The 26,600-nt window shown below is 36.9% G+C and overlaps 1 protein-coding gene across 3 annotated transcripts in view; it reads right to left on the bottom strand.

Annotated features, from left to right (window-relative positions):
* Positions 1-26,600, bottom strand: part of PIK3C3 (phosphatidylinositol 3-kinase catalytic subunit type 3) — a 67,243-nt gene that overhangs the window by 3,769 nt on the left and 36,874 nt on the right. For 2 of the 3 annotated variants that reach the window (XM_032095333.1, XM_032095335.1), the window contains 3 exons: positions 19,173-19,341; positions 13,549-13,639; positions 820-945 (listed from right to left, as the gene is read on the bottom strand). In XM_032095333.1, the coding sequence (XP_031951224.1) occupies positions 820-945; positions 13,549-13,639; positions 19,173-19,341 (386 nt within the window). Of the gene's footprint in view, positions 1-819; positions 946-8,674; positions 8,845-13,548; positions 13,640-19,172; positions 19,342-26,600 lie in introns of those variants that run through there. The other variant, XM_032095334.1, reaches the window with a different exon arrangement.

The raw sequence follows: 26,600 nt of genomic DNA, 5'->3' as shown, positions 1-26,600 counted from the left end.
AAAAACATTGGAAATTCAAAGCAGAAATGCTTTTGTGAATACAGTTTTATCTAACACGAGAATCAAGTATTTTATTGTCTTATTGTGGATTGTAGTAAGAGCACAGAGTAAGATGGGTTAAACACTTCCTTCTTCACACAGGGTATATTGTAATAACAAAAATAACAGAGGCAATAGTTTATTGTCAACCCAGATCATCAGCAAGAAGGCTGCTGTATGGTCTTCCTGGAGCTTTCTCTTCTCCAGACTGGACAATCTCAGCTCTCTCAGACTGTCTCCCTAGCAGAACTGCTCCATCCCTCTGATCAACTTGGTGGTCTCCTCTGCACTCACTCCAGCAGCTCCATATACTTCCTGTGCTGGGACCCCAGAGCTGGATGCAGTGCTCCAGGTGGGTCTCACCAGAGCGGAGCAGAGGGAAAGAATCCCCTCCCTCCCTTGCTGCCCACGGGGCTCTGGATGCAGCCCAGGACACGTTTGGCTCTCTGCGCTGTGAGTGCCATGGCCGGGGCATGTCCAGCCTCTCACTCACCAGCACCAAATCGTTGGCAGGGCTGCTCTAGGTCTGTTCATTCCCCAGCCAGAACTGACCCAAAAACTGCCTTGTCCCAGGTGCCAGACCTTGTGTGACTGCTAAGGAGTTACCAAAATTTTCTAGGATGAGCTTGCTCACCAGTCCTGACAGCTAAAACACAGTTTTAACTTGTAGGAAAATGAACTACAATGTCACAGTGAAGTCATGCTTTAAACCTACCACTTGCAACCTCTCGCCTTACTCAGCTGTCACAGAGACCAGCAACTGAGAAGGAAATATCTCACCTGTGCAAATTTGTGTATCTGCTCCACCACAGCTGCGAAGAGGGCATGGACACTTTCATCAATTAGACTCTGCATATAATGAACAGCTTCTTCATCAGACAGGTCCAAACGAAATTTGTCCTGCACCTGGAATGGGAGTGGAAATGGCTACATTAGTTCAATGGTTAAAAACATGCATTATTCTATCCATGTATATAGTGATTTCGGCTGTGAAAGTTTAGTGGAGAATCTCTCTTTTACTTCTAAGCTACAGCAGATTGTTGGAAATGTACAATGTTATTTAAAACACCTATTTAAAATCCTTTAATAAAAATAGTGCTTAAATAAGCAAGAAACAGTCCTCTCATTCAAACTAGTAATTTCAAAGCTCAAGGTCAGAAAGGCAAGAGAAGCACATGGAAATACAAGCATGACAGGAGAAAAAGAGAATACATTCAACATTCACTGGAGAATGAAATGCCACTTGAGAAAAAACACACAACTTTGCATATTAAATACAAATTTGGAAGAGTCTGGATGATCCTAATGATTTTTGAAAGAACGTAACAGTTCCTTACTCTAAACCTGTTTGTCTTTCAGAAACTGTAACGCAGTTAAGTAAATAATACAGAATGGGAAGAAAGTGTGAGCGAACCACCTCTGTCAAAACTGACCTTTGTGTAGCAAGTGTGAATTTCATTAACTTTAATTGTATCCACCATCCATGAACAGTTGGTTGGAGACACTGCTAGCCCTTACATGGTTTTTCCTTTTGACAGCAACATTGTACCAGTAACACATTCTGCTTAGTACTTGCAACTTGTGAGTTAAAAGCTGAATGCACAATAATTAAGAATATGGCAATACCTATACTTTCCTATTTCCATCCTGGCAATGCCAAGAACATTTATGAAGGGGCAGTAGATGCCTTTCTGTGACTTCCAACTAATTCCAAGAAAACCACTCAGAACTGATCCAGATGGCAACTTTCCCTAACAGACAGGGCTACCCAGCCCTAACTCCATTGAGCCTGGTTTTATCCCTTTCCCTCTCCAAATCTCTTCTGATGAGCCTAGATCCTAGCACTGCCTAAGCAGTACTATCCTCATCATTTGAAGTACTAGTTACCTTGAAAAGTAGTACTGGTAACAATATGTAAATTGCCCAGCAAATTCACATTAGTTGCAGAAGATTTATTGCTGCCATGTAGTCACATGCTTTATTCTCATAAAGATAAATCTCAAACAATGCAAGCTCTTGTGGAGATGATAATATTCAAGTATTTCAGCCTCTTGCATAATGAACTAGATAAAATGGTATCAAACAAACTCTTTTACCCTATCTTTATGCCAAGTCAGAATGTTTCACATCCTAGGTAAATTGTTTCAAAGATTAATTGTCCTGTTTAACAACTGTGACTTATTTGCTATCTGAATTTGTCCAATTTCCATCTCAAACAGTTGAGCTCATTAAAACTTTTTATATTAAAGAGCTGTCTATCAGAAATCTCTCTCATATAGGGAAATATCAAATGATTTGTTTCTTAACCTTCTCGTGACTGTGACTGTAAGACAGAATCTTAGTCTTTCCTGAACATTTTCCATGAATTCACTGTTTTTTAGCCATTGACAAAAATGTGAGCCAAGTTATTTCAACAATTTCCATAATAAGGTTGAATTTGTGAGATGATATTACCTTTATGTCTTATTTTGTATGCTTTCTATGCACCAAGGATACCACATATTCAACCATCCTCTTTATGACAACAAAAATGCTCCAAGATTTCAGTGCAGTGTTAATTGATTTCAGTTTACTGTAACTCTGTGTTCCTTTCAAAGGCAATATATTCCAAAATAGTGCCCTTCAGCACTGTAATAAAAAGGCTAAGTTAGCCAGCACAGTATGTAAAGATTATAGAATTACAGAATCCTTTCTATTGGAAAAGAGCTCTATAATCATGAAGTTTCTTCACTCAAAATACCATTGTAACTCTGTTGCTGGGCTGTTTGAAGTAAGCATAAAGTGAGTTTTTCCTCAACTTCCTCTCCAAAAGCTGTTTGATCAGTAAGAAAGAATGGATCAAGCCAAAAAAGTTCCAACTTTCAATGAAGCATGTTAACACTGAGAGATTCAGCAGATATTCCAAGAAGTTCTTGTTATGAAGAACTTTTATCTTCATAACAAACAGGATGAGAAAGAAGTTTATTAACTCCCACATCAGAAATTTTCAACAGTGAATGACGCACAGTAGAATCCAACGGAATTTAATGGACTACTCACATGCCTGCAATTATGCGAAACCTTAAATACATCCCCAAATTACAGCACAGATTTCTTTCAGATCTATTTTAGTGCTCACAGAAAAGGTGATGTTAATGAGAATTCAGGAAAATCATTAACTCCAATTTCAAAAAAAGAAAAAAAATCACCGTAATGCTCTTTTACACAACTTTAGTAATCAAACACTTTGGCAATCTTCTCATTTGTTCATGCCAGATCTTCTCAGAATTTTTGCAGTTAGTTACATCAAGATGCAGCTTCATTCTATGGAATTAATGACAAATTAAACCCACTTCCCACAAAACACACTGGCACACTGATATATATGCAAAGAAATTCACCCATGGTTAGATCTTGCAATCAGCTGGCAATTAACAGAAGGATCAAATGATGCCCAGTATTAGATCTCTGCATGCAAGTTTTTCAGCCCTGCATTAAAACTCATTGGTGAAACCTAGATGAGAAAAATTACAAATTACCTCTTGAGCTGAAACAGCAGCAAGATTAATACACACTGACTTACAGTTCCTGTAGGAAAGCAATAGTAATTCGTAATTGAAATCTCTTGAATTCCAATGTGGGATGAATTCTAAAAGCCTGTAGTTTCTCACAGAGAAGATCAACAGAAGAGATTTTTGCATGGTGGTAAAAAAAATGGTGAATTTGGGGGTTGAAATTCTGATGAGATACAATTATCTCACTCTACACACTTACAAATGAAGACCACCATGAAGGCATCAAAGATGTCCCACCTGAAGATTTACTTATAGCTCCCACTTTGATACTTAAATCAAGTGCACTGTTATAGTTCAGGATTTGTAAAACAGAGGAGAAATAAGCTTGATGAATCTAGCTGAACTTCTGCTTTGTTTCCAGAAAAGGAAACGTTAAACCCCACATGATACACAAATACTGGTTTTAAACATTAAATCTCAATAGAAGAACTTGAGTGTTCCAAAGATGAAGAGGTTCAGTAAGTATAGTCTATCAAGATACTGACATTCAATCTGAAACTAAAGTTGTCTACTTCCTATCCCCCTAAACAGTGGATAGTTTAGAATCAAAGTGTACAAAAAGCAGATTGAAGAGTTATATGAAACTGTTTGACTAGAAATTTTGCTGTACTTCAGTTAAATATTAAGCACTTTGTAAGGAAGTTCTGTCAGTTACCCTGATACTGCTTCTATTTTTGAAAAGACAAAAATTAAAAGGGGAAAAGAACATCAAGGACAGTTAAGAAAATATGGGGGAGTGAGGGTGGGGGGAGAAGCATTTAATGGCTTAACTGTTAATGAAAAAAGAAGATGATCATCACCTGCAGCACAATCTCACAGAGGATGGGAACTAAGCAAGGTAACAAACCAAAAAAGGGGAAAAAATATTTTACAGCAACAAGAAGAAACACTACTTCACACCATGATTATCCCAAAAAGCTAACTCAGAGGAAGAAGCACAACATCTACCAGAATAACAGGCAACATTAACTGATGGCAAACTCAGACTCTGTTTTTTTCTTTGAAGTATCTTCACAAAGAACTAAATTGAGTATTGTATGGAAAATGGCATCAAAGATGTCCTATGAAGATGATTTGACAGAAAACTCAAAAAACTCCCAGTAACCCCCACAGAACTGTGTAAAATACAAAGAAAAGGAAGACAAAAAGAGATGAAATATTCAAGAAAACACTAATCATCTTACTAAAAATGGTAGTTAAAGGTCTGAGAAAATGGCAGGCCAGTGTCTTCATTCAGCTGAATGAATCTCCAAGTTCAACCTTCTGTCTTTGGCTATTTTGTGTTTCTGGAAGTGTGACAGGCTTAGGATTGAGAAATCATATGAAGACACAGCTGGGAATAGTACTACTGTGGGTAAGTGCACTTCCCTGTAGAGTTCCAAAGTTTTCACTTGAACATTTTGTTCCCCAAGCACAAGACTGCTCCCTCCCTTCTACCAAAGAGCAGATTTGTATGGACTTTCTTTTGTCCTCAAATCTGACCTACTGTACAATATGGACCACAGTCACCATTTTAAACTCAGGAATTTTTCTTTTTCACTAGCAACCATCTTCTCACTCGTAAAACATTACCTGAAATGGATTAGGTACTTAAGGCTAAAGGTTATGACTAACTTTAGAAATTCTGTGGATGCTTTTATACTCTTAGAGCAGCATCAAAATCCATTTTCCATGAACACTTGTAGCTCTGTTTTGCAAAATTACTGAAGAAAGTAGTAATGTGTTTTGAGGTGACACAGAAGGTGTACATATGAGAACCCTTTCTCAACCCTGATAAGTTTTCAGACAAATTGCAAGTCAGCCATTCTGAAGACTGGTGGCTGCTCCAGTATTCTTTCAGCAGCATTAAACAACACTGCTTGTGTTTGATGTAATTTTATCACACTGGTATGGGATTGCTCATTCTAACTTCAGCTGCTTTAATGAGAAACTTCAGTGTCCTTTTCCAGTGGCTCACAATATACATGGGATATAAGTACTACTAAAACCTGACAAAGATCAATTAACAGCAAAAAAAGAAAAAATAGTAGAGTTTTCAAGATTATTTTTACTGTTTTGCCTTGTAATTATTATGTAGTCAGCATGCAATATTCATGTGGCAGAAATGGGCATTAAGTGCTTGGCTTAATCCTTACCGCATTTCATCTTTTTCAGTAAATACTTTCCTGCTATTCCTGTTGCTTCCTGTCCTAACAACTCACACCATAAACTATACAGATGCTTTATTTGCATGAACAATTTTGTCTGAGAGACTATTCTGACAACAGTCTTTGTTTCCAAGGGTTCAATTTGAACAAAAGGCGGTAAACAAGCCCATGTAGACTTCTCTAATTTTTTTTTTTTTTTTTTAAATAAAAGACAACAAAGATGTTAGCGAACATGTCTAAATTGAACTTCTGTGACAATCAGGGTTTCAGCCACTACAGTACTCAAAGGTGACACTGTTCCAGCTCAGAATCTTATCATACTGGCCAAAAACTTACAATCAACTAGAGACTGTGATATAAAGCAACAGAAGCACAAGAGTGTTCTCACACTTGGTTCATGATTTGGTGTTTACTCCAACTTTAGTATTTTTTCAGTATTTTGAAATGAATTAATATGCATGAAAAATCAACAGCCTAGAAACAAAAAAGCTGGGTGTGCAGCTGCAGCGTCATTACCCAAATGGACAGACAGATGAACGTCTGCTGAAGCAAAATAAGCTCCATGTCAATGTGACACTTTTACAAAGCATAAACCTCCCCAGAGCAGCAAGAAAATACGACTACAGAAACAAACAGACTCTAACCAAGAAAAAGTGACTTTACTTCTCCTGTAAATTTCCTACTGGCATTAATAAATCTCAGGAAGACTTCCTAGCACCACCTTTTAACAAATACTGGTATTTTCGGTCAGGTGCAAAGGGACAGATATCCACTGTCTAAAAAGGCTTATAACAAGCTCCAACTTAAAAAGTCCTTTCCATTTCACTAATTTGGGAACTCAACTCTCAATTATCCTTTGGCTGACTGGGGAGCACAGGGGAGGGGGAAAGCAGTGTGAGTTTCACTACAAGACAGATTAAAAAACCCTGGAAAAATTAGCTCAGGTTTAGAAAAAAGTTAGCTCAGAAGCTTTCTGTACCTCCAGCCACATCTCTGCTTCAGGTTTTATACCTGTAGAACAAAAATAACTTCACTTTGATGATATATTTAATGTTAAAAGAACAAAACATGTCTGCTCTCTCTTTTTGCTACTTTCCAAACAGTTACACTGATCATTTTCTTATCAGTGAGCCCCCATCAGTGTTTACACAGCCTTGGAAACACAGAGGGTGCTCTCAGTATTACAGCCCACAGATAGATGACTTTCCTCTCTTCTGGACAGCTTGATTTCAGCCTTTTCTGTGTATATCCCAAGGTGCTATCAAAATGAATGGGGCTACTTTCACAAACAGCAGTTAAGCTCCTGCTTATGGGAGCCAGGTATTTGTGCTGTCTGTACACACAATAACCTCGCCTGTAATGCAGCATCTTTGCAGCACCTTCTTTAATCAATGGACATCTGAAACAGAGCTCAGTCAATCAGGACACTGTCCTTTAATGCCTGCTGAGTCCTTTGTCTGCCAATGAATCACTGGTCCCTGATGACTTCTCATTTAAAGGTCAAACCTGCTATGAAGGACAGATAAAAACCATCTGGCTTTCCTGTACAAAAATAAAAAGCCTTTTTAGTTAGGAGGTGACAAATGCTGAATCCATTAGCTACATCTGAAGAGTGATAGTGCACCTCTTCCTTATGCAAAACTGGCTACATAATTGACTCCAGATTTTAGTCATTACTACTTAGAATTTATAGCACTGGCTAATTTTAAAAAGCCCAACAATTAGCAATTAGGACTGCAGCTGTCCTGGAAATGGAAAGCAAGGAGCAGTGGCAGGAAAAAAAGTGAGTGTAGAAATATCTTCATTGTATTATCAGTTATGCATTGACAAGTCAATATAAAGATTTCAGTCCAGTCTTTATCCTGAAATCTGAGAAATGGAAAAGCATATGCAAAGAGTGGAAAATTTAAAGGCAATTATCTCAGAGGCCACAGAAAGGGAGACACAAACTGAGGAGAATCCTCCGCTACTTTTCAATTTAATTTCATTTTGTGACATTTTTGAGCCAGGTTTTCAGAAAAGCCTAAATCAGAGAGTGGCAGTAGGAGATGATGTCATGAACTGTGAGATGAAGCACACTATACTGACAGCTTTCTTTATAAATAGTATGGAGAGGACAAAAGGAGATGAAAGGATCAAAAAGGCAACTAATTTTAAGCTTTGCAGTTACTTTTTCTTGATCAAAAATTGACAAGCTTTTTACTATAAAACTAAACATCATGATTTTGAAAAGGTTTTCTCCAGGTTTGAGGAGACAATTTTGTGCAGTTGATAATACCTGTTTTCTGGGGTTTCCTATAGGAAAAAGTAGCGATCAAAACCTGGAGTGAGGGAAGTGAGTCAGTACAACAAGCTTTTCTTGCAACTGGAAGGTACTGCCTATTTTTCCATAAATACTGGGTATACTCACTGGGTGATATTGTGTATACCCACTGCCAGCGGATAGCTGGTTCAGAAACCAGTTTTCCATATGCTCCCCAAGAACAGTTGTGAAACTTCAAACAGAGCTTTGTTTGTTTTCAGGTCAATGCTGACTCACACATTTTCAGTCCAATTTTAGCTGTGAGAATGCACTGTTAAGGTCAACACTGATTTAATTTCTGAAAACAAATGCTATTCAAAGCAAGTAAGATGGTACTGCCAAATTCTGATGTGCTCTAAATCTGTATCTTCAGGTGAAGCCCTCAGGAATTTCTGTTTCTTTTCATGGTAGCAGGAAAAATTTATCCCCATTGACATCTTTCTCTGGTAAGTAAAATCGGTTTGTGTAGTTTGCTCTCTTTTGAACAAGAAGAATGTGGAAGTTCCTTCACGGAGGATAAGAACAGAGCACCTAGATGTGCTTACACGATCCTGTGCCAATAAACCTTGTCAAAGAGGTGCAATCTGTACTTATTTTACAGACCGTTGTACATGACACAAGCTGCTGTTCCAATTTTGCCTCCATTCAATCTGTGTTTCTCGCACGACATTTCACAACTTTTGGACAGAAACAACACTTGGACAATATGCCTTCTGTTAGATTTTAAGCTTGATTATACAATTGCATTTTGTCAGTGAGTTCCCTGGGATATGCCGCTGTTATTAGATGGTAGACGATAATTCTGGAAAAAAAAAAAAAAAAAAAGGAGAAAAAAAAAAAGTCTGTCTGTGTTCCTCAGGTTAGTAGTTATAGTCTTTAAGAATATTTTCTCTACTCAGATTTTTCTAAAAGGTCTAATTTCACATATCAGTATGAAATTCTTAAATAAATGTAATCACAACTCAATTCAAACAAGGCCTCACAGAAGAGGACATGTTTCACTGAAGTTTCCTTATGATCTTACTTGGTTTCTGTCTTTGACTGAATGTAAGAAAGTCCAAGGATGCTGACTTCCAACATCTTCTCTTAACTAACTACTGAGCATCCCATTGCCTATGCACTACAGACCTATGCACTACAGGAAATGACAAGAGACAACACAAGAAATCAAGACATGGAAAATCAAAGTGGTATTCTTTATTTTATTTCAATTTATTTTATTCTACGCATCACTACCATATGCTAAATGCAAATTTTATTTTTATTTAGAATATGTATATGATTACTAAAATCAAAGTTTCAGTCTGGCTCTAAGAGCACAGTCGATTATTTGATGGAAGTTTAGAAAAGGGGAACGCAGAAATTATTTCTGAATGCAGTTTTTATACCTTACTGTAACCAGCAGGCAGACACTTCCTGCAAAGCACCTCCCTGCCTACTGGTGGCACAGGATGCCCCTTTGTGAAGACAAAGATTAGACTGGGAGTTCAGCTACCATCTGATATTGTAATGCTTTCACTTTGAGGAAGCAAAATTGTGACCATTAAAGTCCTTCTTTAGCAATAGCCTTTAAAATAATTCATGCCTACTTCAAAACAGCAGCATAGCTATACCCACTGAAAAGTTCCAGTATCAAAGATCTCTATGCCAAACAAATTGTTTGACAAAATAATTGCAGTGTAGTATTTCAATAGGAATTATAATTTATATAATATATATGGAGTACTTCAATAAACAGTCCTTTGTTTCACAAACCCCAAAATTACTCTCCTTGCAGTTTAATCATAAAACTAGTACTCCAATTAATCTCCAAACTGAGATAAAGCTAACCTATCTTGTCGCCTGCGAGCACAGAGCCTCAATGGCTCCAGGACCCTAAAGCAAAACAAGGGCTCTACACAAAAGTGAGAATGAGTGCTGCAACTACAGCCCCAATGAGGAAAATGCTGGCGACAAACTTCACCTCCACTCTTCACCAGGACACCTTCTTAGATACAGAAACACTTGTAAATCTCCACCTTTGTCTTCCATGAAAGTGATACCATGGTTGAAATGGCTATTGACTTGTCTCACACATCAAAGGTAATTTAATTTTGCAGGTCAGTCCAAAATGGATCTTTACCTAATTTGAGTCTGTTGAAATATATATGGATTTTTTGTTAAAGCTTTAACGAAAAAAATAAAAATCAATTGAGATGCTGAAAGCATTTATTCAATTTTCCTACAACAAAGTACAGTGTTACCTTGTTAAATGACTGAACGAACTTGCCACTCACCCCAAGAGATGCAAGGCACCTTGTTCCTTTTTTTAGTTAGTCCCAACAAAGCTTATAACTGACTTCAGATGGGGTAACGGGTATTTAATACCCCAAACGAGTTTTCTAGCACGGTTTTTAAAAAAAACCCGAACAACAATGACCTGTTATATAACAGATTAAGGTCATTCTGATCCTAGCCCATTTACAGCTATTTTCAGGGCTTTTTTTTAAGTGAAATAGTAAAATGAAAAATTGAGAATTAAAGAAAACAATTATTGTCCCAGGAACTTTGAACATTGTCATATGCATCCAGTAAATCATAATATCAACAACTATTTTATGGAAGGCTCCTCTGCTCACCCACTCTTTAGGGATCCCAGGATGATGGATTATTTTTGCACAGATTTAAGGAGTATATTCAAAGGATAGCTTTGAACCAAAAAGACCAAATCTGAACTGTCAACAGGGATCAGAAATAGATTAGCTGTCAGAAAAAAAATTGAAAGTTCATATAAAATAACAAAACTTGAGAGAGCTGAACTATTTGTCTATCTTCCTTACTGTGGGTTTGGTTTTGTTTCTTTTTTTAAAGGAACAAGCACACTGTAAATTAACTTAAGAGAACCAGGGAAGTCGGATCTTTCCCTCTCAAAGTGATTTGCATTCCTTATCAGAAACACCTGCCTTACTGGTTCAGTTCTATCTGCTTTCACATTTTAAAGCCTCTGTGAATGGACTGCCTGGAACCTCCCATGAGGATAACAGTCACAGTTCACCAAGCTGCAGCACTGTCAGAGCTCAGGATCCCAGTAACTAATTGCTGCATTTCATCTAACAGTGATCTGTCATGTAACAAGAAAGCTTTTCATGAGAAGAAAGCACTTCTACTTTGTAATAGAATTTAGAAGTAGCAAAGTGGATCTAATTCAGCATTCAGGTGGTCAGAACGCGCGCTGGTAATGTCATGCTTGTGGGTTTGATCCCACATGGACCACTCACTCAAGAGCTGGACTCGATGATGCTTGTGGGTCCCCGTCCAACCACAGAATATTCTATGATTCTGAATTTCCTTTTACATTTTGCTGTCTTCCATGATCTCCAAATGCACATGATGCTGTCATGCTTTATATAATCTTGATTTTTAATTATTGCACATAAGTGAACTGTAACATACTTCTCAGCTGTAGAAAAGACTTTCTGGCTTTCAATTCTGTATCTTGATTTGTTAAGTCAATAAAATTATATTGGAAATTTAGAGAGAGTAAAAGAGTTTTAGAAGTGTCTGAAATACTCAAATATGGCCATACTAAAACCATCCTTTACAAGTATTTTACTTACAAGTATTTTACAGAACCCAACATCCTATTATCATTAATTACTGAAAGCATATACCCTTGGACAGCATTTCTAGAGAGTTTTCCACCATAAAATGCAATGCCAAGATACTAATAAGAAACAAGGATATTGCATATTAATTAGCAGCAAGTGCTGGAAGACTCTTGGTAAAAAACATCAGAGCTCACAAGAATGCAAGGATGAACAACACTGTCACATGAGCAACCTGGCCTAGTGGAAGTGCCCCATGGCAGGGGGTTGGAACGAGATCATCTTTAAAATCCATTCCAGCGCAAACCATTCTGGGATTCTGTGATCAAATGACAAGGAACTCTGCAGTCACAATGAGTAAGATTAAAATACACTGCCAAGTCTCAAACTTGCTTAAAGAACCAGCACTTCTGAACTTCTATGAAACCACTGGTTTGAACTCCCGATGACTGTTTCAGTCAACCACAAACTTGGCCCAAATTTGCCTCTGCTCTGCCTGTTGATGCATTCTTCAAATTTTACTAGGATTTATGGTGCATCTATTTGTAAACTTTGCAATCTAAAAGATCTTCCCCTCCTTACTGTATCATGCATTGTTTCCAAGGGTAGCCAGAGCCAAATACATCTTCTTTATAAAGATGAAATTCATAAGATAGGACTTGCATACTGTTGGGAAGATCTCTTTCTTGCGAAGAAGGTGTCTCTACAAAACTGTAGTTACTTCCAGAACCTGGCAGGTATTGAACCACTTCAGTTGTCTACTTTAGGCTTTTTTCTCTCATGTTCTATGTAAGTAACCTATTCAATCTGTAGGACATATAGGGACAGAGGTGAGGTTCAAATATTGGTAAGAAGAAATAATTTGCTGTCATTTTCTCAGGAAAACAGTCAAGTGGAGGGAAGATTGTAATTTTTACCCCAAAATGCAGCACTTGTGGCTAACTTAGCTTCCTGGAAATGAAACTGAATAGCTACAAGAACTCTTTGTAACAATTCGAAACCAAGAAACTCTAAACAGAAATGCTTGGATCCTTGAAGGGAAAAGGAAAAATTTGTGTGAGTCACAATTTAGTTTTAAGGAAATTATATTAGAAGATGAAATATTTATTTGAAGATTCTGAATCTCTGCTATCATAGCTTATTGAAAACAGTGAAGAACAGCCTATCTGGGAGACAAACCGCTTCTTGAATAAAAATTACACTGAATTAATTTCCATTGGATACAAAGGCTCCACAAAGTCTTTTGGGGAATTACAACAGATAGCCCTTCACTATAAATCAGATTATAAAAAAGCCAACATTTGTCTAAAACGTAAGTGTAATGAAATCTAGATGAACATGTATACAGTATTTTTCACGTCAACTGTTGCTCAAACACCAAATGGGGAAGAATGACTCAAGCTGGTGTAAAGGACAAGGTTAGAATTATGGGACACAAGTCTGTCTTCAAAATAAACAAAAGTTTCTTGGTGATGAAGATATACCAGCCTATTGGTTTTAAATCTTTGATAGACTGGTTCTATTTCTAGAATAAGACTAGTTTTATAAAACCATCCATGACTTAAAGGTCTAGACTAGATTGAACAATCTTTCATGATATAGTCAGTGTTGACCACTTCACTTATCCTAAGTTTGATAAGGTGGGAACACTATTTTTAGCTAAAATACCCACTGGAACAGAGCAGAGCATGCAGCATTGCATGGACGACAAAAAGCCATTCTGTATTCATGGGCACATATGCTAAGTGCTCTCCAAGTATACTCTCCTATCTTTAACTTCAATGATTCTAGAAATTGCTCAAAGCTAATAAAACAGGAGCAAGTATTTCCAGGTGAGACACAAATAAGTCATCACGACTGACTGAAAATTTCATAGTGAGATGACCTGGGTTACTGAAAGACAATGAAAGCTTCACCGTTACCTTTTTTACAGTCTTGTCAGGTTCAAGAGCAATATCTGGAATGTTGGCATCCACCATGAGGGAAAATAGATTCAATATCAAGTTGGAATACCTAAGCAGAAGAGCAAATGAGGTAAAGCACTTTGTAAACTGTACAAAAGACATTTTGTAAACAATTTAAGAAATCATCTTACAGTGAACTGCTAATGCTTCAGAGATCCCTTTTTAATGCTTTAATTGAAAGTATTTATGTTAAAGAACATAAGATACTGACATTAACTATAACAGTTTAACCTTCAGAATCTCTCAAACTGCCAAAAGTGAATAAAGTGCTCTGATTTTGTTACAATTTTCCAAAATTGTCAGAACATTTACTCAGAGACACATCAAATATAAACTGTGATATATTTTAAGTTTTAATGCCATTTTCTACCTCTGGTAGGACAAACACGCTAGAATACTGATTCAAAGGTTATTTTTTATTAAGAAGTCATACAGCAGCATGATATATATTCAAAGAGATGAAGTCTTCATAATAACAGAAAAATTATTTTTCCAATCACTGCAAGGGCTTTTGACATAACAAGTTAAATATTTGACCAGATCCAAGTCATCAGTTGCTCAGTTAAGCTCCAATAATAGTGGTAGAACAGTACACTTAGGAAGTACAAATGTCATCTATAACCATTAAAAGAGACAAATCACGGAATAGTTTTCAGCTCTAAAATGGTGTTGGAAGCACTCATGACTATTTTTTCTAAAGAACACCATTTTGCCCTTGCAGAAAATTAGCTGTCAGTTGCTTTTTCAAAGCACAATTTTCAAGCTGTTCAACACAAACTGAAACTCCCCTTCCTCTGCAAAAAGATCTAGTTCCCTTTAAGACACAAAATATGTAACTGACTTCACCATGTGAAATATTGCTTTGGTAAGAGAACCAGGAGCTTCACAGATGACAGAAAATGAATTCTTAGCAGCAAAACTTGTTTATTAGGAAGCTGTTGAATATATATCAGCTGACAACCACAAGGAATACGAAGTATTTCAACTAAATGAAAGGTCTGCTTCATAGCTGTATTTTACAAAGTAAATATTGCTCAAAAAACCATCTCTCTAGAAAAGCTTAATTCCAACAAAAACTCTTGATGCTTAATTATTATCTGGAACAAACACTACCTAACATATTCCAATATAACTTTTAAGACATTATAACAAGAGCACCTAAAATCAATGGTTTGGCTAGAAATCTTCAGTGCCTAATTTCTTTCAGCAGTTCTGCTTCACTTTCCCAGGGTCAGGGGGCTAGAGTCAGGAAAATTACTTTTATGACAAATTAAAAGAAATGAGGTAAAGCTAACTCTACCATTTTGTTTCGGGTCTGGCTAAGAAACCTGGCAGTCAGTCAGGTTGCTCTGCTGCTAGAAACAGACACCACAGATTTTAATGAATTTTTCTTCTGCTTGCCTGAAACCAGCAAATCTCTTTTTAAACGCGCTTAAATGCTACAGGTACACACTCTCAAGTCTCTTCCTACATTATTGGTACTTTCTGTCAATAGCTTTCCCTTCAAACTGACCCAGAATCCAAAGTCTCAGAGTTCCTTTTGCTCTTCAACTGCCTAGAGGATAAGAGCTTACTACAGGATATCAGAGCTATTTATGTGATGGAGGTTTGTAAAAAAAGATTTTGAAGGTCTAGGCATCATTGTTAGATGCCAGTTAAGAGATGGTTCTGTTCCACACAATGAAGTCTTCTGATTCTTGATGCATACGATCATCTGAAGAACCTCATTTGGGGGGGGGGGAAAAAAAAAAAAAAAAATCAAGAAAAAATAATTCTGAGGGGGAGTATGGAGTGGAAAAACCCCCTAAAAATTAAGGAAGAATTGCTCACTATATTATCGACAGGTCTGCCTTCTGCGCCTCCCCCCAGCATTTCTGTAACTCAGTAGTCAACTGCCATCCTTCTCACAGGCACCATCTTTGGCAAATAAGCCATGAGGTTCACAGCTGGGGAACTGACAGGCCAAACTCATCTAAGAGGAGAGATTTTGCTGAATCACCTGAGTTAGGAGTCTGACTTGTAAAAAGCAAACACCTTTGTCAAGCGGGGGATATCACTCATCTTTGACATCTATGTTACAAAGGCCTGTGGAGTGGCTGACATCCATCCACGTCCAGAACAAACTCTGAACCAGGTTTTTCTAGTTTTGAGGAGGTTTAATTAAGTACCTACACCCAAACCTAAATCCTTCTCACATAATTCTTTGCTTTCCTCAAACTCAGTACAAATTAACTCACAAAATAAATGAGGATTCAGCTGCACTGAAGGTTGATTAACTTCTGGTTTGAACACGAGGTACTGTTAAAGAAATTCAACAAAAACCTACTTCTACCTAGAAGAGGTCTCATATATCAAATAGAAACCCACATCAGACAAAAGGTCAAATTCTCATTGCTATGTTTTCTGAGAACAGCAACTTTTGTTTTGAAGGAGTTAGTATCTCAAATACCTGCTTGATCCTCAGCATTCTTTTATTTATTTTTTTTAATACTTACCAGCCCTTTGCATATAGATGTCCTAAACCAATCAAATATTTAGGCTGTTGACTTTGCAACACTCTACCAAATTTGAAGCTACAAACATCCACTGAAAAGACAAGGACAGGAATGTATACAATTATCTGCAGTGCCAAACTAAGGCCCTGCTTATCTGGTCTAACTGAAAAATTCCTAAGTTTAAAATGCCTTAAGGATATTACTTTTCTTTCAGTGGAACATGGGAACCTCCACGACTCATTTTTCTTTTCAAGAGCATGTATACTCCCTAATCATTGTCATGGCACTGTTAGCTATAATAAATGACATTTATTCTTCCCAAAGTACTTTCTTGCAGTCCAAACTCAGTGAATACGGACCTGATCCCACTCAGCTTCACTTCTGCTCTTCCCTCTTCACCATCTAATCCCAACTTTTAGAAGACTATCCAGACCCTACACTGCCTAGCTACAACCCTTCCAAAGGAACAGCACTTCCAAAGGAACAGCACAGCTTTCCACTTGTTGCCTACAGCGTTTCCATTCAGATCTGGACAGCACCCTCAATCCACTAAATTGAGAACAGACTGGGGAAGAACTCTGCTCCAGCCAGCTGGACAACCCCATCCACACAGAGAAAAAAATCTCAGCCCAAACTACTACTTCTGTCCCCAGTTACCTCCTACTCCTTTGCCCTTACCTATGCCCACTAACTCACACTGAACAGCAAACTTCTCACAGGACTAATGCAGGGGAACCCTTGGAAGGAATTCAGAGGGAACAAAACAATCTAGAGCCTCACTCTGGAAAAAACACTCTGAAATGCTGTGACAGGATTCTTTGCTGCAACAGATTACCCAGAGAGGGTGTAGAGATTCCCCTCAATGGAGGTATTCCAGAACCTTCTGAACATAACCCTGTGCCATGGGCTCTGGAATGACCCTGCTAAAGCAGGAAGGAAGGACAGATGACCCATTTTGTGATTCTGTGGAACCTGATGAAGATGTGTAAGCAGTGAATTGTTGGTGGAAATGAAATGCTGACATGCAGCTGGATTTAAATATCTTTAAACAGGCTCAGCAATTACAACGAAAGCATAAAAGCCTGCCGTAGCCCAAGTGAAGATACAAGTCCTCCTGACAGCCACAATTTGCCCTGAAACACATTCAGAATGCAGCACCTGCTCCTTCACTACAGCACTGCTGACAAATGCACACAACTGATTACTGTTGCTCAGAAAAGTAGAAAGCATCTCCCTAGCCCCTACTCACCAAGAAAATCCCCCAAACTAACTAAAAAACATACAATAATGATCATATGCCAAACTGCTTACAACCAGAAACAACGAACAAAACTATTCTTTCACTTGTAACTTTAAAATTCCTTACATTTTTTTTCACTATGGAACATCCATTCCACCAGGAATCCTGATACAACAAGATACAGTACTTGAAATATGTAGAGAACCGGTTATTCCCCATGGAAATAAAGAACTAAAATAACGCACAGTCTGATGGAGATGACAGCGTTTGCTATCAGAAGTTATGATTTCACACTACTCGGCCAGAAAATGCGTCTGTGAGTGGGTTTCTGTCAATATGCAGAACTGTTAGAACTAAAGTGTTCCACATCCAATTATTCTTTTTTTCAACAAGTATTCTTAATTATTTTTAGTTCTATCTGCTTAAAGTAATAGTTACAGTAATTTTAATATTATCATACATTATCTTTGTTGAAAGCCTTAAGGATATGAATTCAGAAACATTTAAAAATATTTTCCTATTAAAGTGAACAAATACTGGAGATGCTAAAATTACAACTACAATTCCAGACATTAAAAATGAAACCATCTTGATTTACAGTTTAGTTGTATACCCAAATTACCACTATACTACACAGTTAATGACGATCTTTGTAGCAAATCATTACATAAATTAATTCAATGAATAATCTTTCACTGACACAACAGACGTTTCCACTGAAACAGCTAGGTTTAAACAATAAAAACAACTCAAGTATATGACAAATAAGAAATACAGCATTAAAAAACAGCTTTAAGCAAAGTTCAGAAGTTGGATTGTTCTCTGAAACCACAAATATTGCTTTCTGATAACATGACACAGTTTTTTCAAACTGTTGAATGGCTTTTTAACTCATTAATAATGTCAGTTTCTAGACCAACTCCTTAGTCTTCCTCCTCTTATCAAGTGAAGAACTACATGCAGCATTTTATTTTGTATCAGTGGCTGCTTTTCATATTACATATACTTTTCACATAGGCTTACCATATTTCCAAATTCTTACACATATTCAAAGGTTTACATTAGGTGATCTATGATCTTAAAGTGAAAATCTTTCCTCTTCATTGAAGACACGCTAAATGAAATGCCTGGACAGACCAGGAGTGCTTACCTGTGTTCTGTTCAAACAGAACAAGTATGAGCTACTTGGCTTAGAAAGTAGATGGGTAAGTAATACAGTCACTGCCAAAGAATGAAGCAGATTCCAAATTTAAAAGAGATCTGAGACCTACCAATCTGTTGATCCACAGACACAGATTCGAAAGAGTTTTTAGCTGCCACAATTCTGGGTATTTAAAGAAATTTCTAACATGCTGGATTGTCACTACAAGTTGCTAATTTTTGTCCCACAGGAGCTGAACTGAACTAAGCATATGTGTGTGTCATCTCCAAGCCAAAGAATTTGATCATCACTAATTTGAACCGGAGGAGAATAGAGCAGCAAATAAGTAATGATTTAAATTAAAATGACAGTTCCTTCATCATCAATAATCACAGAATAAGAAGCTTAAGGGCAAAAACATACCCAAAATTAAATATAATTTAATATCCCACGTGAGTTATGAAATGAAGCTATTTAAGCTATTAAACAAGCAAAACTGGGAGCTTTAACTTGCGCAATTACATTCACTGTCCACATTACACCAACACTGTGATGTTTTCTTTCCTTTGTTTCATACAAATTCTTGTGTTCATGTTTAAACAAGCTTTGAATTTTCAACAGAAACATTTCAGCAATTCATTTACTCATCTCCTCTCCTGCTTTAGAGTGGCTCTAATGAGTTTTGGCACAAACCCAGTGCTGTTACCTGCGGAGGTGGAGAAAGGCTGTGTAGCACTGCTTACGGAACTCCTGGTACTGCTCACTCTGGGTGCCTCCCATGCCTTCCACCATCTCCTTGTTCAGCTTCATCGGGGGAGGAAGGGGCTTGGGGTCCCGGCCCAAAATATAACCAAAGTCAATGTGAAACAGTTTACCTGTAGAAGATGGAAAGGCAAACTCTGAACATAATATCAGTTCTTGATGCAAAACTTAGAAAAATAAAATCATCAAGAAGATAGTAAGCAGCTCCCAGGAAGTTTTCTGTAAGGTTTATAACAGTAAATATTTTATATTCAGCTGTTAACTTGAAATGATGGTTTTAAAGAAGTAAAGTTGATTTCAAATTCATTAAGAGTACTAACAAGATCTGTTTTCCTGCTTTTTTGATTTTTATACATGTTGAGTATATTCATAAAGACTGAACCAATACTGAAACTGGTCAGTAGATATTTAAATGCACAGTTTACATAATAGATACTACTAATTCTTTGCACATTCTTTAGAATTTGTTAGCAAATTTAAATATTAATACTTAAAGCAATGCAACGTGTGTTTCCCATTTAGTTGCTGTGGTATGAAATACGGTAAATTTAACATACAACTAATATAACAAAGAGAAAGTAAGACTCATAATCCTATGAACAATCTTTCGAAGAACTGAACAACAAAAGACTTCAGTGCTATTTCAAAAGTCTTTTGAGTTGTTCAAGTAGGGTCAAAAATGATCAGAAGTTTTGAAATACACTTAAGAAACATCACTACGACTCCAAATTTGAAACTGGCTCTCAAATCCACCAAAAAGTTTGTCATAGCCTTTTCAGTACTAAAATGAATTGCATCAATCACTGCCTTTCCCTTCTCAGTTCAACTGACTGCATTTAAAACACTTCTGCAGCATTAACTTGACAAAAACTTGTATATGCCTCCTGTCTTCAAATGCACAAGGCAACTGCCCTTCCTATCAAGAGCCTGCTGTGCTGCTCACCATAATGTTCATACATTTACTGGGGAAAATTCAGAGTGCTCTCTTTCAATATTACTCAACAATGCATGAGATGTTATCAGTGGCAAGATGAATAACTGAACTTCTCTTAGTAAACTTCAGTTTATGAGCAACTTCAAAAAACGTAAAATATTTGGATTAAATATTTTATAAATACAGAAAAATTATGTTAATAGAAATAAAAGTAGAACAATTCATAATTCTTAGGTGGCCACTTTCTTAGGAACAGTCTTGACTCAGTTAAGTGGAAAATATTCTCCATGTGAAGCAAAAAAAAAATCTTTGAAAGTGTTCTACAAATGTATTTTCAGTTTGGAATGTGTAATTTAAACAATGACTTGGGCCACACCAGAGCTACATTACAAAAAGATGGTGAGACTTCAGATATGCATGCAGATAAAAGATAGAAGATCTTTTAAACAAGAAGGCAGAAAGTTATTAGCATGATTGTTATCTAGACAAACACAGACAGCAGAGAAGATACAGTCTTGTTTCAGAATTGTGCAACTGAACAGCATCACAGACAGGGGTGTATTTGCTATGGGTTATTTTAACCTGCAGCATTTGTATTCATTCTGAGATTTTCATAAGATTAGATTATTATTGGTGCTCTTGGAAAAAAATGGAGCAGTCATATTTTTCAGTTAATCACCCCTCTGACTCTTTCATTGAATAATAATGTAGTATGAATAGAAAAGGCTGCTTGAGATCTGTCATAAGCACTCTTCTTCAATCCAAGAAACGAATTCCACAACAGTCCAATTTCAAAGAGAGATCACAAGGATCCTGAACAAGAGGCAAAGTATTTGCTGATTGATAAATGCCACAACCATTACATTTTGCATAACTAACTGCTATAAAAAAGGTGCCTTCCTTCAATACATTTCTTCTGGGCTGGTAGAGGAGACTCTTTTAGAGCTCATTTTTGTACACCAACTTTTTGAAGCAACCACATATAGAACCCTTCCATCATTAAGCTAGAAAAAATCTTTAACTAAAAAGTTTTGGGGACCTGCTTTCTGTTCAGTTATTCAAACCTGCCACCTTGAAGAGTCAAGGGACAACATTTTGAATAAAACAGTAACTCTTATAGCAGTAAATATTTTTTTTTTCAGTTTTCTTTGGAGATAGGGAATAAAAGATGATAATTAATAATTTACATTGGTAACAAAGACATCTAAAACATTCAAAAATATTTCAACAATTGAGTGATAGACACTTAGAAAGAGAGATGAGGCCAACCTGCACTAACATTATAGCTTTCCTAGCTGTACTTCAAAATTCAGCTGATTTTTAGGCTGACTCAAAAGCTATGTACAAGCTCATATTTAAATAAATATATATAAAACATTTAAAACCTGTGTACTAAACACAAACTTGACTAATTTTAATCCAGCTCCTGCAAGATCAATTAAGCCAGAACACCATGTTACAGAACAGGGACAAAAGGCTCTCCCCGGTGCCTGTCAAAAGCTGCTACACCAGGAGCAGCCCGAGGGAGCACTGCAGGTCTAGAGATTTCTACAGAGAAACCTGACTCATGTTACCCTCGAGGACTTAACAGCTGAAAAGTAAAAAACAAGCCTGCTTTGGACAAATTAAATTGGCTAGTTCATTAGGAAAATTAGGTGATGCTTATATTCTTATTTATGTTAATAAATAATAAATTTATCAAGTTAACAAACTCAATGATTATAATTTTTTTAATACTAAGACAAAAAGCTTGCAAGTATATGAAGTGATCATCTCAAGTACCATTTCTATCAGGATGTAACACTGAATATTCCACTTTCATTATATTAATGAATGTGACAATTCTTACCGAGCATAAAACCAATTGCAAGAATAAGGGGACCTCTGGAGGACACCTGGCCCAGCCTCCTGGTTGAGCAGAGACACTCAGGTGCCTTAGCCAGGGCCATGTCCAGACAGTTCCTGAGTATCCCCAGGGACAGCCTCTCTACAACCTGTATCAGTTACCTCCCTGTGAGTAACAGGTCATACTCATATAATGGTACTTATATACAGTAAACACCTACCCTCCCAGTACTACAGCCTTCATGTGAACTTGGTGCCACACTACTTTTCCTAAAAGCTTTGAACTACTGTGTTTTACAAAGCAATTACATGTCCTGCCTTCAGTAACAGTGTGAGTGTCATAACACACACACTTCTATCTCTTAGACCATCACATTTTACCATGACCAAACTTCTTCAGATTTATTAAATCTTACTTTAAAGGGCTCCTAATCTTCAGACATTCCTATACATTACAGACAAAACTGGACCTCTGCTTTGATTTAATACTGCTAAATGACTGCTAAATCATAAAGGTGAGGGGTTTTTTTGTTTCAGTCATGATTTAAACTAAAACCAGGAGTTACTTAAGGCAACAGGTGAAACAGATCTCATCTTTTAAAACACCGCACTAGAAATCATCCTGCACTCCCCATTTATTTTACTGTAGAAAAAGCAAGACACAAGGCATTTACTGACTTTAAGAGAGTGAGAAGCTTCCAGGACTAAACAGCATGGACATATAAAATCATTTAAATCAAAACCTAAAAGCTGATACTGTTGGGTACTTTTGAGCTTTTTTTTTTTAAATTATTTTATTCTATGAGTTTGACTACCTTTTTCCACTCACCACCTGGTTTTCTAACATAGGGAATAAAGAGGACAGGCCACTGGTTACTTCAAGGAAATGGCACGAAACATGGAAGTTACTCTGACTACCAGTCAGGGCATCAGGGATTTCAAAGTCCATCTGACTTCCTTTCAGCCTTGAGAGTGATCTTTGATTAAGTGAACCATGGACCTGTAAAGACTAAAAATTGATACCTGGTGTTTGCAACAGCCAGTAACACCTGTCTGCATGTGGAGAGGGTGATTTGTCCATCACTTTCACTGTTAATACCTAGATTTTAATACAGGAGAAACTTCCTATAGAGCAGCACAGCAATTGTTTCATTTTGCTAGGAAAAACTACTGAAAACCAGACAGAACTCTGAAAACCTTAAACAAAATGCAGATAACAAAGCAAATTAGATGCAATTACTGAAATAAAGTAATTCTGGTGGCAGTTGTCTCTTAACAGTAAAAAAGCAAATTATTTCAAACTACTGTGTTCCCATTGTTAGGGAAGAACAAAAAAAAACCCCAACAAACTGAAACACAAAACCCTCCAGAATTTCACTATTTTTTCTGTAACCCTCAAGCACCACTATTATTTTAACTTGGCCTATATAAAAAATGTACAGTTTAGTGATTATTTTAACTGAATTCCTATTTTAAATTCGAAGCAATAGGATAAAAACTCCTCTTATGAAAACGACTGGATGGATGGGGTGTTTTTCTGGCTTTCCCAGGAAATTCTGATGCTACTGTCAAAATTTCTCTTTTGCTAACAGAGCATTGGCATGATGAAAAAATCAGAATGCCTAATTTATTGTGATAATTTTCATCAGCAGCATCTTACAACTTTTCCAAGAGTACACAACAATGAAAGTAATGTGAATTTTTAAGAACTTATTCAGGATAGAGGTTTCAAAGTCAGTATGCAGCAACAGATGGACGTAAAGTTTATCACTGTCACCCATGTAACTGGTAAGAGCCCAGCTTGTCTTAAGCATTACATATAACCCACCTCTCTCCCCCAAGCTGTCCATTCTCAAAATGCCTTCCATTCAGGCATATTATAAGAAAAAAATAAGTCTGATATATATGTTCCTAGATGACAAATGCTGTTCAAGCTACCTGGAAGAGAAAGTGTTTTAGCAGATCAAAAGCTAAAAGGTTATGTTCTTCTTGCAATAAGCACCATAGAAAATGGAATTCCAGAGAGAAATCTGAAGGACAAAAGTATGCATTAGTTTTCATTTTTTTAAAAATAAGGATGTCCCTCTATCAAGACTAGTAACATATAAAAAAATCTTTAAAAATTGTATTTTACATACTACAGTATTTTGTAACATTAATAAATATATTTAACAATGTACTTGTCTAAGTACTGATACAGAGTGAATGTTTGAATCCTACAGGTTTTCCATTTCTACCATCTTCAGACCTGCTCTGGGATAGATTTTTTTGACTGAAAAACAGGAAGTACAAACACATGGTGTCATTTTATATATGAATCTGTTCAGGTCCTTGCTGTTTTACCTGACAACGCTCTCTAAGCAAGACTGAAGAATAAATGTGGTGTCAACTGGTGTACTTCACACTGAAGAAAAACCACACTTCTACCTCTAAGGATTAGAAGACAGCCCAGTTCTTTCATCTATTTACACGATGCCAAAAGCAAATGTGGTTTTCAAGTTCTGGGCACCCAGTCTTTGACCTGCTCTTAGATATCAATAACCTCATTTTATCCATGTAGCAATTTTCCCTCCCGGTACAGAGCAATTTCAAGTGTACGGCTCAGATCAAAACCCCTGTACTTTGGGAACTCATACTGGGAACTTGAATTTTCATGCAGGTGACCAAAGGTTACTGAAAGATAAGCTGGCCATCACTAGGGTGAGAGTAAGCATACAAAGTCACTGCTACTCAAGAAACCCATTTGAATGTCTAGGATATCCTAAAATATCTACACATAGCCTGGACCTTTGTGAAAACTTACGGACCTTTGCATGTTTATAAAGCAAGTTGAAATTATTAAGATACTCTAATGGGACAGGAGACTTCACTTATCTATGAAAGTTGAAATACTTTCTAACTCTACTTATGACTGTACTAACTGCCTTGCATTTACAAAAGGCTTAGCAGATATGAAGACATCCGTATCTGGGTATTTTGTTAGTACCTAGACGCTGACTCTACAATCAAATCAGAGAACATAAGAACTGCAGAACAAAGTGTTTTCAGGGGAAGGCATGGCATAATTGCAATATACTAGCCCTGTGGATATTCCATGGAAGTTAACTGAACATGCTATACCTCGTATATCACAATCCAGTTTCACAACCAGTGAGATCTTCCTTCCAAGGCAAGTAAAGGAACATTAACTGTTAAACCAGATGCCAGCTTCAATAAATAAATCAGTCTGTAATCCTAAAAGGAGGCACTGATGTTGCCTAAACCTGGGCACAGAGCTGAAAAATAGTGTCTTGTTATTTACAAGTCACAGTAGTATCTGCTACAGATTTGGAAACAAGATTTTAAAACACAGAGCAATTGATAATGCATTTTGTCTCCAGGAGAAGTAGAATGTTCAAAGTTTTCAGAGAAAATAAATATCCCTATCATGCAATACTTACTATGTAATGTGACCTTTAGGTTACCAGCCAAAGCACATTTATGAAACTGATACAAGTATTTTCTGTAATTTTTAACATTACTGACAGATAAGGATGTTTTGACTGAAGGTTCCCCACATCTCTTTCTAAACACACTTTTACAGCTGTCCTTGAAGTATAATGACACAGCACTTAAAAATCTGAAAATCTAGATGTCTTGTTTAAGACTACTACTACAAAAAAAGTCACTCGATTTCTAGAACTATAGGCATAAAAGAGTAATGAAAGACAGCAGAAATTATTTAATTAGGTAACTGACATCTCATGCAAAAAAATTTCTAATGTGTAGGAAAAAATTTGTTTCTATGAACTTCAGTATCCATTGCTTAATATTTAAATTATACTGTATCTAGTATAAGCACAGACATCTGTATGTTACGAGGTGATGCACCAATTCTGTTGGAAGGAGTCTTAAGAGATGTGGCTACATTCACCGAACTGAAATGTTGAGCCAAATAAAATGTAATCATATACAAGAAATATGTGAACCCACAGGTGGTACCCAGCATTCTTTAGCCTACTGGAAACCTTCAATTCATTAAATAAGTATCATCAAGAAAGCATGTATATAGAGACATATAATTTTGAAGGAGGTACTTGGAGCATGATTCTTTAAGAATGAAATTAGCTTTTTCCAACTTAAGGCTAAAGGATTCTCAGTAGCAAGAAGCAAGCCTTGGTAGCAAGTCTTTGTTGTACTTGGAACATAGGGAACATTACAATTTCTCTTGATAGCTCACGACAGCTCTCAGTTTGTGACAGAGCACAGGTTTTCAGACTTGGAATGTACCATGGATCTGCACTGCCCTCTGCTGTACTCCCCAAATTCTTCCAGCAAAGCAACTGCGCTGTACTTCTTAACACAGACAGGTAAGACGCACTTTACCCCAAATCAAAACACTAAGCTATTACTCCCGGCACGCAAGCAGAGCCTGCTATGAAAAGATTTATATTCACCACCACAGATAAATGAGACCTCTCAAGACAGATCTTTAAATGACTGTTTCTACATTTTCAAACAGCTAAGGTAAAACACCCATGCTTTAGTTGTTCCCCCATGAGCTTAGAGCAAGACCTTTTACCCTAATCATGGCCAGTTGTTAATCTTTTGCTC

This window comes from Corvus moneduloides, chromosome Z, assembly GCF_009650955.1.
Source record: "Corvus moneduloides isolate bCorMon1 chromosome Z, bCorMon1.pri, whole genome shotgun sequence".
Lineage (NCBI taxonomy): Eukaryota > Metazoa > Chordata > Aves > Passeriformes > Corvidae > Corvus > Corvus moneduloides.
The sequence above is the reverse complement of the archived record's forward strand: the minus strand, read 5'-3'. Positions and strand labels throughout refer to the sequence as shown.